At 39.8% G+C, this 20,289-nt stretch overlaps 1 protein-coding gene and 1 long non-coding RNA gene across 7 annotated transcripts in view; one reads left to right on the top strand and one right to left on the bottom strand.

The window, feature by feature from the left end:
* The window catches only part of FRY (FRY microtubule binding protein), a 423,715-nt gene that overhangs the window by 292,360 nt on the left and 111,066 nt on the right, over positions 1–20,289 (top strand). For all 6 annotated transcript variants that reach the window (XM_043892044.1, XM_043892040.1, XM_043892039.1 and 3 more), the window contains 4 exons: positions 3,965–4,136; positions 5,549–5,681; positions 10,435–10,542; positions 19,457–19,715. In XM_043892044.1, the coding sequence (XP_043747979.1) occupies positions 3,965–4,136; positions 5,549–5,681; positions 10,435–10,542; positions 19,457–19,715 (672 nt within the window). The remainder of the gene's footprint in view (positions 1–3,964; positions 4,137–5,548; positions 5,682–10,434; positions 10,543–19,456; positions 19,716–20,289) is intronic.
* Positions 7,964–12,756, bottom strand: LOC122686794. Its single transcript, XR_006338900.1, has 4 exons — positions 12,686–12,756; positions 10,835–10,916; positions 8,678–8,794; positions 7,964–8,101 (listed from the first exon to the last, which is right to left on the bottom strand). It is a non-coding gene; the product is annotated as an uncharacterized LOC122686794 (long non-coding RNA).

Raw genomic sequence — 20,289 nt, 5'->3', positions numbered from 1 at the left:
ACTGTCATAACTTAATAATACAGTTTTTTGTATGGGCAAAATGAAGAGCCTCTTTACCAAAGAAGAGATACATATGACCGGTAAACCAATAAAAAGATGTTCAACATCATAAATCGTTAGAGAAATGCAAGTTAAAACTAAGGTGAGATGTGCTGAGAAGAATACAGAGCAATTGGAACTTGATACTATTTTAGTGAGAATTCAAAATGGTACGACCACTTTAGAAAAGTTTGGTAATTTCTTATAAGTTTAAACATACACTTGGCATATGATCCAGCACTTCCATTCCAAGGTATTTATCCAAGAGAAATTAAAACCTATGTCCAGCATACACACTGAGGAAACCAGATCTGAAAGAGACACGTGCACCCCAGTGTTCATCACAGCACTGTTTATAATAGCCAGGACATGGAAGCAACCTAGATGCCCATCAGCAGATGAATGGATAAGGAAGCTGTGGTACATATACACCATGGAATATTACTCAGCCATTAAAAAGAATTCATTTGAACCAGTCCTAATGAGATGGATGAAGCTGGAGCCCATTATACAGAGTGAAGTAAGCCAGAAAGATAAAGAACATTACAGCATACTAACACATATATATGGAATTTAGAAAGGTGATAACAATAACCCTATATGCAAAACAGAAAAAGAGACACAGAAATACAGAACAGACTTTTGAACTTTGTGGGAGAATGTGAGGGTGGGATATTTCAAAAGAACAGCATGTATACTATCTATGGTGAAACAGATCACCAGCCCAGGTGGGATGCATGAGACAAGTGCTCCGGCCTGGTGCACTGGGAAGACCCAGAGGAATCGGGTGGAGAGGGAGGGGGGATCGGGATTGGGAATAAAGACCTGCCCTCTGTAGTTGAAATAAAAAAAAAATTAAATAAATAAATAAATAAATAAATAAAACCTATGTCCATAAAGGTTTGTATGAATATTTATAGGAGCTTTATTCATGATCACTAAAAACAGGAAAGCCACTCCTGTTTAACAGCTGGTGGATGTCTAAAGAAATTATGAATCATTAGTACAATGGAGTACTATTCAGCCACAAAAAGGAACAAACTATTGATATTACAGCAGCACCTCAAAAGCATCCCACTAAGCGAAATAAGCAAGACACAAAAGGTTGTGTCTGTTTGCCTCTGTTTATATCGTATTCTAAAAAGGCAAAATTATAGACAGAAATTAGACACTGATAGTAAAGTGCTGGGGTTGGAGGAGAGGACTGACTTTAAAGATACACAAAGGAACTTTAGGGGATGATGGAAATATTTTACATCTTGACTGTGATGATGATAGCAGACTATGTTTCTCAAAATTGGAAGAACTCTAGAAAAGTTCATCATATGCCAAGTGTATGTTTAAAAGTACATTTTACTACATGTGAATTATATCTCAGTAAACTTGACTTCAATAGGAGAACAGTGAAGATTCTTGCCTACAGTATATTTGCTAGTAGGAACTTCTCTAGCATTAATTCTCACCATAGCCATATATGATCAATAGGTATTAGTATTCTCATTCTACAGAAAGGAACCTGAGACTTGGCCTTGAGAAAGTTAAGTAATTTCTTAAGACCAGACAGATAATTGAAGGAGAGGTATGATACAGAGCTATAGAAAACATGATAAGAAATTATTTTTGAAATTAAGTTAAAAATATATTTCTTAAACTATTCCAATTTACTTCTGTCCTTGATACTATTCAGAGGAAAGGAAAACTAAGAGAACTGGCAGGATGGCTCATAAATTGGATAATCCACTTGGAGATAATAGCTTGATCATTTACATCAACTCACGGTCATCCTATGGGTACTGCACCTCCTGAACTGAACATTCTATTTCCTCACCCCAGTGATTGCTGTGTCTTTAAAAAAATCCACAAGCCTAGAAAACATCTCAGAAAGAACTGCTAAAATAAATGAGGGAACTAATGAATTTTAATATACAGTCAATTTTTTAATTAATACTTTTTCATGTTAGAAAATGGAGAGAGAATATTAGTGAAGACCATAAAAATCATAAAATACACACTGTATTGGGTATGAATGGGCCAGAGAAATGTTTACCACATCCTGGTTAAAATATCCCTACTCCTTGAAGCTTGAATTAATAGTTTAAAACTAGAAGTCAGAGCTTCCCCGATGGCTCAGTGATAAAGAGTCCACCTGCCAATGCAGGAACAGAGAGGTTCAATCCCTGATCTGGGGAGACCTCGCATATCACAGGACAACTAAGCCCACGTTGCACAACTAGAGAGTGGCCTCCACTGGCTACGACTACAGTAAACCTGTGTGCAGTGACAGAGACCCAGTGCAGCCATAAATAAATAAATCTTTAAAATAAATAATCAGCTTTTGAACTGTGGTGTTGGAGAAGACTCTTGAGAGTCCCTTGGACTACAAGGAGATCCAACCAGCCCATCCTAAAGGAGATCAGTCCTGGGTGTTCATTGGAAGGACTGATGCCGAAGCTGAAACTCCAATACTTTGGCCACCTCACGCGAAGAGTTGACTCATTGGAAAAGACGCTGATGCTGGGAGGGATTGGAGGCAGGAGGAGAAGGGGACGACAGAGGATGAGATGGCTGGATGGCATCACCGACTCGATGGACATGAGTCTGAGTAAACTCCAGGAGTTGGTGATGGACACGGAGGCCTGGCGTGCTGCGATTCATGGGGTCGCAAAGAGTTGGACACGACTGAGCGACTGAACTGAACTGAACTGAAGTATTACTTCATCTTGTAAGTAGGTGTAATCATGTACTACAGAATGGGTGATCCAGGCAAACTCAACTTGGATATTTAGCTTCCCACTACTAGTTACGTGGTCCTTAGTTTCCTAACCTGAAAAATAAGAATAATCATACCTTCCTTGCATGGCTGTTTTAAAGATGAGAGTTAATGTGCAGTTCTAGATATACGTTAAGAACTCAATAAATTGTAATTGGGTTATCAGTGTTACTACTGGTAATTATTTTCTGCATTAGGGAGTAGTCTACTTAGGGAACTTATTAACTTGATGTGGTTTGAAAATATAAGTGTAAATGTTTACATGTGACTGTTAAAGGAAGAACAGATGTTTTAGTACCTTATGACCTTTTAAGATGATTGCTGCTGGAAGCAACTATCTTACTGCGTCATCTTTTGGAGCCATTACCTGAGACTGAGGAAGATAAACCGTGTCATCTTTTAGAGTCAATATTACACCTCATCTGAGACTGAGGAAGATAATGACCTGGCCCAGAAGGACATTTCTTCTTATAAGCTTATGTGTTGTTATCAGTAACAGGTTCTATGGCTTTGAATTCTTTAAATTTATTTTCAAATTCACCAGCCTTTGTGACTCCAAAGTCTGCAACCTGCAGTTCAGAGCAGACAACTCTTATTTCTGTGATTCACAGTTAGAACTCTGTTTTTTTTTTTTTTTTTCATCCAGTCATTGTGAAGTAACATGTCTCCTTCCAGGAGACAGAAGAGATTTCTGTTGACCTCGGTTTACCCTAATGAAGCAGCTCCAGAGGGTGACCACTTGTCCCTTTGAGGTGCACCCAGGATCCCCCAAAGAGAATGAGTCTGATCATCTCTTAACGTACCTGCAAGCTTGGTGGACATCTTTCCAGTTGTTTCCTTGTGACGCAGCACCAGAAGTGTCAGGAATTTAATTTTACTGTTTTGTTGTTCAGTCACTCAGTCGTGTCCAACTCCTTGCGACCCTGTGGATTGCAGCATGCCAGGCTTCTCTGTCCTTCACCATCTCCTGGAGCTTGCTCAAACTCATGTCTGTTTATTCTGTCAGATTTGGTCTAAACTCTTGTGCCTTTTAAATGACTTTCCCACTCTGATCTAGATGGCAAGCCATGCTTAACTTCTCTAAAGGACTGCTGGTCTGATTTCACAACAGTAATTGGGTCTTTCTCTTCATCATGAATGTGTTGTCTCTTACAGAGAATGAATATTGGCTTAAGGGCGTTCTTGGTCATAGCTGATAGCTTGCAGCAGAAAGATGGAGAACCTCCCATGCCAGTTACCGGGGCTGTTCTCCCTTCAGGAAACACACTGAGGGTGAAGAAAACATATCTGAGTAAGACACTAACTGAAGAGGAAGCCAAAATGATAGGTGGGCTTCAAAGATGTGTTCACGCTGGGTTTTATTAAGCCTGTAAAATGACCAGTAGATACTCACCCTTAGTGAGATATACGTTTAAAAAATATTCATAAAAGTAGCTGATGAGACCTTTCAACATTAATTGTTTTGATTCAGTCTGTGGTTTGTTTTACTGCCCTTTAAACTTTTTGGAACTTCCTGTTAAATATTTTGTTTTTTAAATGTTAGATTTTTATCTAAGTTGGTCTTTTCAAACTTCTAATGTTGATTATCTGCAGTTTACAGTAAATTTCTAAGATATCTGTGTCCTTTGTAGATAATCCTGTTTATAAAGCAATATAAATGTATTCATTCCTGCATCCATTTTTATGGTTCCTTTTTTTTTTTCCCCCAGTAAAATTAGTTTAATCTGTGTTTTAAACATGCCAAACCCTATATCTGCCAGGGTATATTTTGGGTTTAGCCTACATAAGATTATTTTGTTTTTAATTTAACTATTTTAACCCAAAGAGATAACTTTTTGCATTTGTTTCCTTTTTTACTGAGTTTATGAATTTACAAACATGCTTCAAACTTGTTAAGACAGTTCTTTGATTCCAAAGACCTGGAGGAAACATATGAGGAAACTTTTTTCTTTAAAATATTTATCTTTAGTTATGAAATGGTTAAATGAGTTCAAAAAATTTTAATACATGAGAAATAACCATTAATAATTATTTCATTAAAGTACAAATTTTGAATGCAAAGTGATTTACATTTATATTATATACATAAATATAGAAAATGTATATACATATATGAAATACATATTCTATACACATTTGTCTTCCATTCTGCCAAGAGTGATAAAAATAATATCACTGAAATACATCTTCCTTCATTTAAAAATTTATAATGTGAAGCCATTTTATTACTTTTACTAAAAAAAATGTTTATTTCAGGGAAATATAATTATATTTATATTCATAATATAAAGTTATTAAAATTCTAACCCCAAATGAGCATTGTCTTTTATTATCTTTTATTCAGATAATCATTCCTCATGGTGATTTTTTTTTTTTTAATACTAAACAGAAACATGAAAATTCCAGCATGGAACTTTGTTTCCTTGTTTATTTTAACTCTTCTGGAAAATATTTCACTTTGAAGAATTAGATTTCCTATGTGTTAAATTTAAATGATTCTTTGGGTAACACCCACTACATGCGGGCACTATATTAAGAGTCCTGCAGATAAGAGATTAGAATTAGAATTAAACTCTGCTAAATAGACTGGTCTAATTAGCAGAATTAGACTCTGCTTGAAGAATTCATTGACTCACAGAAAGTCTTCAATAAAAAATACATCACTGAGGATAAATAAACTGGTAATTTCACTCTTTGATAGATTTAGTCAAATATGTGACTGTAACGCATATTTTTCAGGCATGTCATTATATTACTCTCAAGTACGAAAAGCTGTGGACAACATTTTAAGGCACCTTGATAAAGAAGTAGGAAGGTGTATGATGCTGACTAATGTCCAGATGTTAAACAAAGAACCTGAAGACATGATCACGTGAGTATAAATGAGGACTAAATTTTCAGTGAAGGATTAATGAACCAAAAGACACCAGCAGAGATCTTTCTCCTTTAATTTGTATATTGTTCTCATCTTAGAATCAGCTCTAAGAAGTGTTGTTGTTCAGTCGTTAAGTCGTGTCTGACTCTGCCACACTGTGGGCTGCAGCACTCCAGGCTTCCCTGTCCTTCACTGTCTCCTGGAGTTTGCTCAAATTCCTGTCATTTGAGTGGGTGATGTCATCCAACCATCTCATCCTCTGCCACCCTCTTCCTTTTGCCTTTAACCTTTCCCAGCATCAGAGTCTTTTCCAGGGAGTCAGCTCTTCGAATCAGGTGGCCAAAGTATTGGAGCTTCAACTTTAGCATCAATCCTTCCAAGGAATATATGAATATTCAGGATTGATTTCCTTTAAAGAAGTGTTAGGGATATTAAAAACATAGTTTGATAATATTTGGCTAACTGTAAAAGTAAAGTCAAACCCAAGATTGATCTTTTTTGGCTGTGTTTCAAGTATCATTAGGCCAGTAAGTTAGAAAATGGGCCCAAGACTTTCTCTGGTCCACAGTTTTCAGAAGTGATGTTTTGCTCCTAAGCCCATGTGCAATAGCAACACCACCAGTTTACAGTCATACCATCTTTAAGAATCACAAGTTCACTTGTTCCTAGTGAGTATTCCTGAAATGTGAGAGTTAAACCTGCTTAATATTCTCTATGTAACCGTGTCATAGAAATACTGGATTTTGAGAATGTATTTGTAGCTTAAAATGTAGAAATCAGGTGTTCTTAGCCAAAATCTGAGATCTAGATTTGTAATTAGTGCTCTTCATTAGAAACTCACACCATTTGTATTTGCTACCTTTGATTGCTTATGGCAGGAACATGGATTTGGTTGTGACTTTTCATTTTAAGAAAGTTTGGACTTTCTTGAACTGTGAATTAAATTATATTTGGCACCTGTGACATAAATTTCTAAAAATATAATTAGAAAAATTTTCTTTGTCACTTAGCATGTTTGCTCAGTCGTGTCCAAATTTTTGCGACCCTGTGGACTGTAGCCTGCCAAGCTCCTCTGTCCATGGACTTCTCCAGGCAAGAATACTGGAGTGGGTTGCCATTTCCTACCCCAGGGGAACTTCCTGACCCAAGGATCAAACTCTCATCTCCTGAGGCTTCTATGTTGGCAGGCTGATTCTTAGCATATCCAGTTCTAAATATCACCATTAGCAGGAAGGTTGTTACCTATGTAGGAAAGTTCATGTTATCGATGTGTATTAACGTTAGTATGTTAAAAGCAAAGTACAGTGAAACAAAACATGATAAAGTTAAAAATACAGAATTATTTTTAATGCATATTTAGCAGTATGGCAAGTTAAAATGAAAACCTCCTCTACAGAGCTCCACTTAAAATCTGTAGCCATTCCTTGATTCAGGGTGATTTCTTTCAGAGTTTCCCAATGTCAGCACAAATATATATTTTTTTAATAAAAATGGGTTATACAATGTGTATTTTCCTGTAGCTTGCCAATCATTTGATTGAAATGATATGGAGTGCATGTTGCTGTAGACTTTTCAACCAAATTGATAGCAGAATTGATAGTGACCAAAGTTAATAACATATCTTGTCTACAGTTCTAGTACTTATCTCACAAATTGCCAGATTGTCCATAAACCTTTAACTTCCTTATTATGCACTCTTTGAATATGTTTAAGCAATTTTCAATTGATAATGTAGAAGATACAAGAAGTGCTTTTAAAACTTCTTCCATATAGTTGTTTCCTTTGAAAACAGTCAACAAATGAAAGATGTTTGAACGAAAACTTTGAGGGACTTCTCTGGCCGTCCAGTGGTTAGGACTCCATGCTTTCACTGCTAGGGACATGAGTTTCATCCCTGGTTGGGAAACTTAAGATCCTGCAAGTCATGTGGTGCAGCCAAAACAATAATAATAATGATAAATAAAGAAAAACTATGTTTGTGATGCAGAGGTTATAAAACAGGTCAAGACTAAAACCATATATTCAAAACCTTAAAAGGGTACAGGTTTAAATGTAAGTGTAAACATTTCATTTGTATTTTAATAATACCTCAAACCTTTTCTAAGGTGATTCTTTACTTTTTCCTAGTCAACCATCTTAAGACCCTCAAATTGGGCTAGAAAGAGTTTTTGTGCTAGGCTTTAAAGCAGACCCTTGAGTGGAAAATATTTCATGGCTGCATTTCTAAAAAAACAAGGAGAAACATTAGAGAATCATGTAAGTATTTAGGGAAAGAGAGTTGAGGTCCACACCATGCTAATGGAAATGGTTACTGGAGTTGGTAGTTGAGGTTGATCCGGGCCTTGCATAGGGTGTGAACTTGAACATGAAGCATTCTATGTTGCTGTTTCCATTTCTCATCCCTCTTGTGCTTTATGCTGGCAAAAATAGTAATAATGGTAAATACAATAATATGACTGTTAATTACATAATGTCTGTTAATAAATACTATGTTATTTGGGGCTTCCCAGGTGGCACAGGTGGTAAAAAAAAAAAAAAAAACCCACCTGCCAATGCAGGGCACACAAGAGACACAGGTTCCATCCCCAGGTTGGGAGGATCCCCCTGGAGTAGGAAATGGCAACCAACTCCAGTATTCTTGCCTGGAGAATCCCATGGACAGAGGAGCCTGGCGGGCTACAGTCCATGGGGCCACAAAAGGTCAGACTTGACTCAACACACACACATGTTATTTGGGGGACTCATCCACCTCGTATAAAAGCCAAGGGAGTGAGGAATGCAGTAAAAGGAAGCCAGGCACCACTGAGAGTTTCTAATCTGGGCTCACTTTATCAGCTGGGAATTCTGTCTGGCAGAATTTGTCATACACTTCAGGCCAGGCAGGGTCAATCTGTTTTCCGACAGATAGGAAAGTAATCCCAGGTGTTTAAAACATCTGGAGAGCATGTCAGGAGAACTATTGAAATGACTCTGTGTCACACACGAGCACTCACTTCAGTCACCAGGCTCTAACTCTGTCCAGCCGTCACAGATATCATTTGAAGTCTGCTCCTTCCTTCAGTTGATTGGAGACCACTCTGCAGAGTCTGTGTACATCCCCCACAAAATGACTATGGAAAAAGAGAAAATAATCTTATGACTTCCCACAAAAACAAAGTATTTTAGAAATGACAGATGTCTTATTTTTCACATAAATAGTTTTATATTCATTCCTAACAAAGTTACAAACACATGATAAAAAGTAGTCACAGAGCAAAATTGCTGTCCGATTATCCTCTTTAGCTTACGGAGAACATGGATTCTGCTCGTTACATTTCTCTTCTGACACAGAATAGAATATACTGTTCCAGGAACAAATTGCTTCTGTGCTACTTTGTATTTTCATTATTGTGTCCTAGGACTATGTTAATTTGATGCTAATTTTACATTTATTCTCAGAGGAGTAAGTCAGAATTTAAATATGCTGTTTTATTTTATCACTTAAGTTATTTGAAAGATTTGATGTGTAACTGAGTTTTCCCATAAAGGTTATTGATAAAATATGTGGTTAAGAATCAGTTACCTACTTAAACTAGTAAAACTTTAAATAATTTATCACCAAATTTATATTTTCCCTTCAGATTTTACAGCAGAATATAGAAGGCATTGTTCTTTGTTTAGTCACTCAGTCGTGTTCGACTCTTTTGTGACCCCATGGACTGTAGCCCGCCAGGCTCCTCAGTCCATGGGATTCTCCAGGCAAGAATACTGGAGTGGGTTGCATTTCCTTCTCCAGGAATCTTTCCAACCCACGGATCGAACCTGAGTTTCTTGCATGTCCTGCATTGGCAGGGAGATTCTTTACTGCTGAGCCACCAGGGAAGCCCCATAGAAAACATCAATTAGCTTAGAAAGAGGAAATCTCCATAGAGGTCAGGACCATCAGTATAATTTTAACAATCAGAAATGGGTGCACAATTATATACATTTCAGGATTTTACTCAACAATATGAAAGACTTATTTTTGGATGCACTAAAAAAAATAGCAAAAATCAGCAGTGGGGACTCTAAGAGAAGAAGATTAACTCATTAGAGAGAGAAGCTTTCGGATTTCATGTTTGTTAGAGGCACCATTCCTTGTATATATTAAAATCCTATGTTTTCAGTGCTGAATGTAGGAATGACTACAATACATTTCTTACATGCTGATGCATTTAGGCATTTTAGTAAATTCAGTATTTTTATTGCAGCCCACAGGGACCAAAACCTACAGAAAGCCACTGAATGGAAAGATATATGATAGAATGCTTCTGCTACTGGCATTTTCCTCTTCAGATATTTACCTCTGTCCAACATTTACATGTTCATAAGTTCTCTTAGAACTGGCCAAGCTATAAAGGGCATAAATATTAAGAATAACATGGAATTTTAATTTTAATGCTTTTTTGAAGCTAGCTGATGTTTGCTAAAACAAAAAATTTTAATTAAAAATGTATTATTGAGAATTCACAAACTAAATAAGTATAAAAGGAATTTTTAAAATTAAACTATCAAAGGATAGCTTTTGTGAGTTTCTATCATTTATACTTTTGAGGCTATTAAAGCTTAAAAGAGCACTAAAATAGTTTTGTTTTTAAAAAATAATATGGAGCAGACACCAGGCGGTGATTCAGAAGGCCTTGATTCTAGTCTTTGTTTACATATTTGACCAATTTTTAAAAATGTTTTCACAACCTTTGACTTATGTTTAAACTTTGTCTTCACATTCCAGGGGTGAGAGAAAGCCAAAAATAGATCTTTTCAGGACCTGTGTTGCTGCTATTCCTCGACTGCTTCCTGATGGGATGTCAAAACTTGAACTTATTGACCTGCTGGCGAGGTAGGTGAGGACTGTGGTGGGCATTATTTGACCAAAATTGATTTTAATCCTTTGTCATGATTCCTAAAAGAATGATCATTAAAAAATGGACATTTAGTAATTCTCTGTACTGTCTAGCATGCCCAGGAAGAGTAAAGAAATGTTTTTGGTTTGGGTTTTTTTTTTTTTAATTCCCATGCTCAAGAGGTTTAAAATACCATATAGAAGCAAAGACATAAGCACATAAGGTAAGTTAAGTAGTAATCTAAAGCCTGAACTTCTGCAAATTAATGGCACACAAAATATGTGATACCTGACATCAGAGGGTAGGAGGATTACCGTGGTCTGGGGATGTCAGCAGGTGATTCCTAGAAGATGGTGGAACTTGAGCTGCCCTTGAAGGAAAGACAGAATCAGAAATGCAGAAGGAGTGACGTGAGGACAAGGACAGAGGCGGGACCAGGATATGAGATGAATCTGACCAGTAAAAAGTTCATTCAGGATCTGATTCTCAGTCTGAGACCCACACCCCTGGAGGGCCAAGAAACAGGGATCCCGCGCTAAGTTTTGTACTTCAGAAAGCTTCCAAAATCCATACATTTATCCCTCACCATCCTCCATAAGAATGCACAGTCCAGCTTGAACCTCAGGTTAATTTGCTTTGAATGAAATGATATTATTGTAGTTAAGTAAGCGTGATTTTTCTCATGTTGATCTGAAGTTCTGGTTGACAGTTACACATGTCTTTAATTTAAAAATCATAAGTTACTTATAACCTGAAAACATTTGGAAGGCAAAATCATTAGAAACAGGGTATGTGGAGAGGGTGGAAGAAAGTAGAAAAAAAATCATCATGTTTTGAAATAGAGAAGAAAAAGGAGTTTGGAAACCCCATGATAAAAAGAAATAGAAATAAGACTGGAGAGACATATTTTCAACTAATCTTTACTACTAGCTGAGGTGTTTGGACTCGTGGAGAATAACATGATAAAAGAAAGTGTCATTTCCAGCTGGTTAATCTGATTAATGGTGGAAAGCCCAGAGAAGGATAACAGATATTGATGCTGATTGGATTAAAGATGTATTATGCATAACCTTATTTATCCACGGGGCTTCCCTGATGGCTCAGATGGCAAACAGTCTGCCTACAATGTGGGAGACCCAGGCACAATCCCTGGGTTGGGAAGAACCCCTGGACAAGGGAATGGCAACCCACTCCAGTATTCTTGCCTGGCAAATCCCATGGACAGAGGAACCTGGCGGGCTGTAGTCCATGGGGTTGCAAAGAGTCAAACACCACGGAGCAGCTAAGCACGTAGGCACAGAGGTTGGATTCCCAGTGAATGATGAACATGGTGATTTGGAGGTGGGAGGAGCCAAGGAAGAAAGAGACCAAGATACCGTAAAGGACCATCCAGGCTAATGAGGAGTCTCTCCCAGCGTGATGGCAAAGACTGACAGTAAAGAAAAGCTGTGAGACAAGTGCCAAAGTCACCCCAAACTGTAGAGGCGCAGCCTGTCCATTTGCCACAGACAGCAGTGGGGAGGGTGGTGAGACCAGAAGACCAGTGTTAATATTTCCACAAAAGAGAGGTGCTGAGTGAGAGGGCTTCAGGGGCAGTGTGGGATCAGGGGACAAAAGACTGCTCTCCGTGGCCACTCAGGTTCCACTGAACCTGTGTCTGACTCTTTGTGACCCCGTGGACTGTAGCCCGCCAGGCTCCTCTGTCCTTGGAATTTTCCAGGCAAGAGAATGAGGGGCCAGCATCTTGAAAGTTTTGGGGGAGGTGCCCCGAAATGGGAGCAATACTGATTCCCTTGGGAAATCTTGAATTTTGCTTCTCTGCTTTGTCATTTGACTAGCCAAGTGATCTAGACAAAAGTATTTAACCCCTCAGCCTGTCTTTTCTCACAAGCCTGTTGAGAAGCCTGAAAGACAGAAGACCTGGCAGCACTTGGTTAATCTGAAAGAAAATGTCAACAGGGAAAAGACAGTTATCAGTTAAAGTGAAATAGAAGCAAAGTTCACTTATTTCAGTGACTTTCTAATTGGTGATGATTATGTAACTAAGCCCTTTGACATGCTAAGTTTTTAAATGTCATGCAGCCTTTTGGTAACATCTCTAGTGCTCTTTTGCTGTAAATCTGAGTGGAAGACTCTTACCTCTGGAATCACCTTGATAGCCCCGTCCAGTGGCGCCTGGGCCTGCAGACCCTCTGTGCCTGGCATGTCAGGAGGGAATTCTGTCAGATGTGGTTGGAATGGCAATGCTATTTATAGTGTATCATGTTTATTATTGTGTACATTCTTACAAAGCCCAAAGCAATGGGTCCTGTTTTTATGAGCGGAAAGAACAAATAAATATTCTTGAGAGTTCAAGTCTCAGGGCAAAGTCGAGAAGATGACTGGACTTATATGGGAAGCCTGTGAAGAGGCCTTTTTCATAAGCTTCAGAAGAAGCTGGAGGCCGTTCTCTCAGGGGAAGGATAACTCAGAGAGCTGGCCCTCACACTGGGTCCATTAACCTGTGAGAAAACGGTCTCCTTCAGCTCTCAAGAAGGTCACAGGACAGAAGTGAAGGAGCTGAAGAGCAGTTAATATGAGTTCCAAGCCTCCCCTCACTTTATTCCCCTACAATCCAATCACATTTGGATTCAGTTGATTTCTGACATGGTCTCGTCAAAAAGGTGTGAGCCCTTTTAATTCAGACAGTCTCGTGGTCACATCCATGGTACATTTTTACCGGAGAAAAACTTGGTTTGCTTCATAATCGGCAAAATAAAACCAACTTTCATGCAGGCTCTGCTGCCTCTCACAGCTCAGTTCCCTGAATGAGTGTTGACTGAATATATATACTGATAAGGCATGAAAGTTGTGTTAGGTTTTATTGGGGGCAAAGTAAGGGCTGTAGCCTGGGAGACAGCATTTCAGATAGCTCTGAGAAACTGCTCCAAAGAGGTCGGGGGAAGGCCAAGTATATATGTGATTTCGGTGAAGGGGAAATACGTGAAATCAAGCATATATTTTTGCAGAAGGTTTCTGCTAGTCTCCTGAAGGCAGCTGCTATTCATGAGGAGCACATGTCACCATGATGGATTCTCGTGCTTTTCCAGATATGAGGAGATATAAAAATTAGGCTCATAAAATCTTCTCCTGAAAATATCTTACTGTCTGAAGGCCTGCTCTGCCAGTTTTTCCCAGAGCACACTGTGCCTCATTCCTGATCTCCATCCTGAACTCCTTTCAGAAGGTGTTGAAGGTCAGCAGCTGCAATGGCTCATAATTTGATCTTTGTAGAGGTAGATGGCAAGTGTCAGTCTTTAGTGACAGGAGTTTCAAGGATTTGTCCTCCAGAGGCTCCCTTCCCAGCAGTTCAAGGCAAAGTGAAAAGTCAAAGTGTTAGTTGCTCAGTCGTGTCCGACTCTTTGCAACTCCATGGGCTGTAGCCCGCCAGGCTCCTCTGTCCGTGAAATTCTCCAGGCCACAATACTGGAATGGGTAGCCTTTCCTTTCTCCAGGGGATCTTCTCAACTTAGGAATCAAACTCGGGTCTTCTGCATTGCAGGTGGATTCTTTACTGTCTGAGCTACAAGCAAAGAAGAGGGAGCTTACTCTTCTCCTTGGCAATTGCCATCTTTTTTCTCTTTCACCTCCGGAATGTTGCCTGCTCTGCCCTTGACAACAGGAAGGACCTGTCACCCAACAGTCCACAGGCTCCTTCGTCACTTCCTGTTGTAGCACTCTAGTTGCATTCAGGGTTTGCTGACCCTCCTTTCAAAAATATGAAATAGGCTTGTGAGAGTTAAACAATGCACACAAATCACTTAACATCAGGGCTAGAACACAGTAAGCTCTGAGCAAATGTTAGTTATTATTTTTAGGCATCTTTGAATCTGAATAACATACTATGCCATGATGTACAGTGCAGTTTCATATACATGATGTTAGGAAAGTGGGCAAACATTCATTCCTATTTTCAGACAAGGAGCTTGAGTTTCAGAAGAGTAAAAGTCAGTTGCTCAAATTTATAAAGTTTTCCTGAAATGGAATGAAAGTGACAGATGTCATTGGTTTTATGCAAAATGACAAACACATTTTATGCAGTGTTTCTTTTCAGTTGGTATAACTTTGAGGTCATGCATTCACAGTTCCACAATCTTTGGTGGTATCTGAAAAATACTTTACCATTCATCGTTGGTTCTTTAGCCTGTGTGTATATAGCAGAGGGTGGCTGTTTTGAGTAGCCAGGTGAGAACTATAGACTGAATCACATACTGCCTCAATAAACCACTTAATCATTTTTTTTTTTACTTTATAATTTTATCTTACTATTTTTTTAACTTCTTATTTTGTACCAGGATATAGCCAATTATGGAGAAGGAAATGGCAACTCACTCCAGTATTCTTGCCTGGGAAATCCCATGGACAGAGGAGCCTGGCAGGCTGCAGTCTATGGGATCGCAAAGAGTCAGACATGACTTGGCAACTAAACAATATAGCCAATAAACAGACAATGTTTGTGACAGTTTCAGATGAACAGCGAAGAGACTCAGCCACACATTACATGTATTATACATGTCTCCATTCTCCCTCGAGCCCCCCTCCCGTACAGGCTGCCACATAACATTGACCAGAGTTCCTAGGCCTACACAGTAGGTCCTTGTTAGACCACTTCATCTTATTTCTGCATTTTAATTGAGATGTAGTTCAAAGCACTGTAAATAGTGGAAGCTCGTTCCCTAAATTTCCACTGCTTCTGGTGTGAACATTGCAGAGGTTAACAGTCCACTTGTCAGCACGTGTCTCTCCTCTTAGAAACCCTTGTCTTTCTCTGGGCTTTCCCTTCACAACCAGTTCTTCCCCTTCTGCCCTTGGTGATGTTGTAGACCAGCTGGTCCCTCACATGCCTGATAACCTTTGGTCAGTCCTGCCAGAGTTGAAAGGAGGCTGTCTTTCCTAATGGAGCTTTTCTTCTGGGTGTAGTTTGTGAATTTGCAATCACTCCCAGTGCACCGCCAGCAGCAAAATTCTTCAAAGCGACTGAGCCGACTCCACCTGAAGTGGAGCTCACCTTTATGGAAGTATTTTTGGTTCAGTCGTTTGTCTGATATGACCAACAAAGAAGGTGACCTTGCTCAGGCTCTGGGGTTTCCCCACTTTACCCACATCCTTACTCAGCGTAAGTGCCCCAGTGCTCATGCTACGCCCCTGACCTGGATCACTCCAGGCAGGGCCTCGGGACCATTGGCCGTGGCCACCTGTTGAATCAGGACACTCTGGTCCCTGCACCCCATGCCAGCTGCCAATGGAGAGGGGCACGAGGGGATGACACATGCAATTGACGTTGGCAGTAGCGGTTTTTTGGGTGTGCTTGACTCTTGTGTCATGGTGGAGTCCTTTCAAGCCCTGTCGGTGGTCTTGTGTGGAACCATATACCCGTGACCCCATTTTTGGCTCCTGGAAACCAGATCAGCTTCTTAGAAATTTTCCCTCAGGTCCCCCAAGCTGGTCAGACTTCCTGAGTTGCCTTCTCTAAACATCTCTCTTCTCTCTCAGTTGCAGCCTCCGGATTCTCACAGGACTGTCATTTATTGTAATCACAGGTGTTTATGTTACAGGCAAGAACCCATCCTTTTCTGGTTTCTCAGTGGGATGGCCCTGCCGGGGTTTGGGGCGCCCTTTCCTCAGCCGCTCCTCACTCACTGGACCAGGAGGCTGCAAGTAGGTCGGCCAGCACCACACAGCCTTCTGGCACTTCCTGCATCGTTGGGATGGCTGAGCATCTTTCTCGTTTACCTCTGAGTCTTCTTTTCCTTTTGAGTTAGCTAAAATCTTTTCCCCACTTTCTCTTTTATAATATTCAATCCCGTGTGCTTCACAAGATGATGCTGTGATTATCTGGTTAAAAATCTAACAGAAGTGAAAATGAGAAAGTTCTGGGTGGAAGCAGCAGCAGTTGTATGTGATCACGCAGCTCCATACTCAGACTCTCCAAGGAACGGCACGGGGTGCGGGGGTGGGGGGACCCCAACCCTTCTCGCAACTTCTTCCTGTTCTCTCTCACCTACTGCCACTCAGTCTTGCCTTGATACGTTATTTTCACCCCATCTCAGTTCCGTGACACTGGACCTTTTTCTTCCACAAACATTCCACTTCTGTTATCAACTGGGCCTTTTATTCCCAAAGCTCTCTCCCCTCCCTGGTCCTGTCTGTTCGTACTCCAGGAACGTTTTTGAGTGTTTTCACCAGTCAAGCATGTGAATACCGTTATTTCAAGAGCAGTGGCCACCAAAAATAGCAAGGGCTGCACCAACTTCAGGCTCTCAGAGTCCTTATTATGATCCCACACTGTCAGTTTAAAGTGAAGACAGATTCCAGATTGCAAATTGTGAATGATGACAAAGTGAGATGAAGAGTAGAGTGAGTCTCATGGGAAATCAGAAAGTACTGGAACTTCTTAAAAGGTTCATCTAAATGGACCATGCCGTGGCTTTTTTCTTGACTTTGACTCTAAAGAAAGGTGCTTACCTGATTTCTTACATATAATAAAATAGCACAAACTGGGTGGTTTCTATAACAGAAATGGATTGAAATACAAAGGCAGTTTGTAATGTCCTGCCTTAGTCCTTAATTAGAAGCCCCAGGTTTAAGACCTCTGTGTGTTCTTTTAGCAACTGTGATCTGCTTGATAATTGCACACTTAATAGCAAGTCTGCCCTAAAGAATTAGCTTTTCCTTCTCAGCATCTTTGTAGAACTTGACTTGCTTTTAGAACAGAAAATACATCTTTCCTTCTTATGGATGAGCTCTCACCTGGTTATCTGGTCAAATTTGGACCAATTCATGTACTTCATGCTCTAAAGCAGCGGTCCCCAATTTTTTTGGCACCAGGGATCAGTTTCATGGAAGACAATTTTTCCACAGACGAGGCAGTGGACAGGGGGTGGTTTCAGGATGAATCAAGCTCATTACATGTATTGTGCACTTTATTTCTATCATTATTACATCAGCACCACCTCAGATCAATAGGCATTAGATCCTGGAAGTTGGGAACCCCTGCTCTAGAGAATGAGATGGATATTCCATATCAAGTTTTTGAAATACTCTCTATTCAAAAATATGTAACTGTCCCAGACCTGTTTTGTGGAGAAAGCTTTGGACTAAAAATGAGAAGTCCTGAGCTGGAATCCCGGACTTTGCGAAAGTTCCTTAACCACTCTGGTTCACAATTTCTTTTTCTATTGGTTGAGGATATTATGTTCTACTTAAAGGTGGCTGTTGACTCAGCCACCTTCTTCTTGAACACTCGACACTTCCAGGCTGCTGAGCCCTGAAAATTCTATATCCTCGGTATCTTCACTCTCCATCTCTCCCTTCCTCGCGTCTTCTCTTCCTTGGGTCAGGCCCCCACCTGGTGCCTGAGTCACTCATGAAATGACCTCCCAGATGGTCTCTGCCCTCAGTCTTGTGACTTCTTCAAGGTACCCTCCGTATTCCTGCCTAACTTTTTTTTTCTCAGATGTGAGCCTCATCCTGTTCCTTCCCCCTGTAACTTTCAGAATCAGTTCATTTTCTTCCAGTAATAATAGCTCACACGTACCAGGTGCTCACATGTACTCCGTGCATGGTGCGGTGCTCAACACTGTGTGTGGATCCTCTCAGAGAAGCTCACAGCAGGCTTATGAGATACAAGTTCAGCTGTTATCCCAATCTTCCGATTGAGTCTCAGACGCTGAGAGGTTCAGCAACTAGCACGTGGTCACATAGCTGTGCGTGACGGAGGCAAGACAGTGATCAGGTGTTCTTTTTCCAGAGTGCACACGCTTAACCTCTTAGTGCTATGTCATCTCCTTGGGTGGCCCACAGACCCTCTACCGAGCTGCCCCTGTCCCTTTTCCAGGCCTGTCTCACGCCTTGCTCTAGCTAACACTCTACCCAGTAAACACAGCCAGTCTAAGGGGTGAATCTTAGGAGGGCCTCAAAAATGTGTGTGTATTAAGTAATTGAATGAGTAAATCTATAAAGCGTGATGTTAGCTCTAATGCCACATACCAATGTTGAGATTTAATATTATTGTATTCTAGCTTAAATCGCAAATACACGGTTATTTTCCAGTTGACAAACTCAAGATTTCTCAACTTTGGCATTATCAGCATTTTGTTTTACATGAATTTTGATAGAAGCTTGCTTTCTTTTAATCAAAACACAGAAACTATCCTCATGCCATTCAGTGGGTGAATATTAAACTATGATATAGCCATAACATGGAATACTGATCATAGAATAAGCTGTTGAATATCAGCATTTTAGGCCAGATAATTCCTTGTCATAGGCATTGTCCTGTGCATTGTAGAGTGTTTAGCAGCATCCTTGGCTTCTACCTCTACACAGATACCAGGAGCACCCTCCCAAGTTGTGACAACCAGTAATGTCTCTAGTCATTGCCAAAAATCCCTTGGTTGAGGCAAAACCAGTTGAGGATAACTGACCTAACTTTTAATTGTTCATTTTCACTCAACTTCTGGATGAGTCCCTTAGTTTCTCCAGTACCATCTTGAAGAGTGGTAAGCTTTGATACTATCATAGCTTATTTTATAGTCAGTAATATATTAAAAAGTATGTACAGCTAAATGCAACATGGTACCTTGGATTGCATTCTGAAACAGGAAGGACATTAATGGAAAACTGGTGAAATCTGAATAAAATCTGTATTTTAGTTAATAGCATCAAACCAATGTTAGCATCTTAGTTCTAATCAACTGCCATGGTTACATAAGATGTTACCATTAGGGGAACTGAGTGAAAACTGTCATACTATATTAGGTGAGGGTAACCCATTTTCAGACACAGATAAAGCAGAGCCTTACATGTGTTCCTTTATAGCTATAGAAGAAAAACTAGTAAATGACGTCATTGTCTTTATTCATCTTACAGGCTCTCTATTCATATGGATGATGAACTGCGACATATTGCCCAAAATTCTCTTCAGGGTTTACTTGTTGACTTCTCAGACTGGAGGGAAGATGTCCTATTTGGCTTTACCAACTTCCTCCTTCGGGAAGTAAATGACATGCATCACACACTCCTTGATTCATCCCTCAAGCTCCTGCTCCAGCTGCTCACCCAGTGGAAACTGGTCATACAAACACAAGGAAAAGTCTACGAACAGGCTAACAAAATCAGAAATGCAGAGGTAATTTTCACCCTCTTCCCATTAATTGATGTTCTTTTACAGAGTACGTATATATATAAGTGGCAGCCCAAAGAACCTTCAGGGTTCTTATTTTCAGCTACCTAGGAACTTTCTTTCAAGGGGTGACCCTGAGTTTTTCCATCTGATTTAACTGTGACCAATAAACTCAGGGCATGATTATGTCACATCAGGTTAGACTTATTAACAAGGCATTTAGAAAGTAGAAATTGTTTTCTTTCAGAGAATTAGGTTTCAAAAACTGTTTGTAAGAGCAGATGACCATAGGGAAGAGATAATAGAGGTGAATGTGGATCTAGATATAGATCTGGAGATGAATCTAGGTATGGATATGTATCTAGATATGCATATAGATCTAGAGCTGAATATGGATATGAATTAGGACTTAGAACTGGATATGAATGTGTGTACGGGTCTAGATATGGATATGAATCTAGAGCAGATATGGATATAGATATTGGTATGAGTTTAAGGCATATGAATATAGAGGTGGAGTGGATTATAGAGGTAGATATGGATATGAATCTAGAGCAGATATGGGTATGAGTCGAAGGCA

The sequence above is a fragment of the Cervus elaphus genome, chromosome 30, assembly GCF_910594005.1.
Source record: "Cervus elaphus chromosome 30, mCerEla1.1, whole genome shotgun sequence".
Classification (NCBI taxonomy): domain Eukaryota; kingdom Metazoa; phylum Chordata; class Mammalia; order Artiodactyla; family Cervidae; genus Cervus; species Cervus elaphus.
This window is presented reverse-complemented; position numbering and strand designations above follow the sequence as displayed.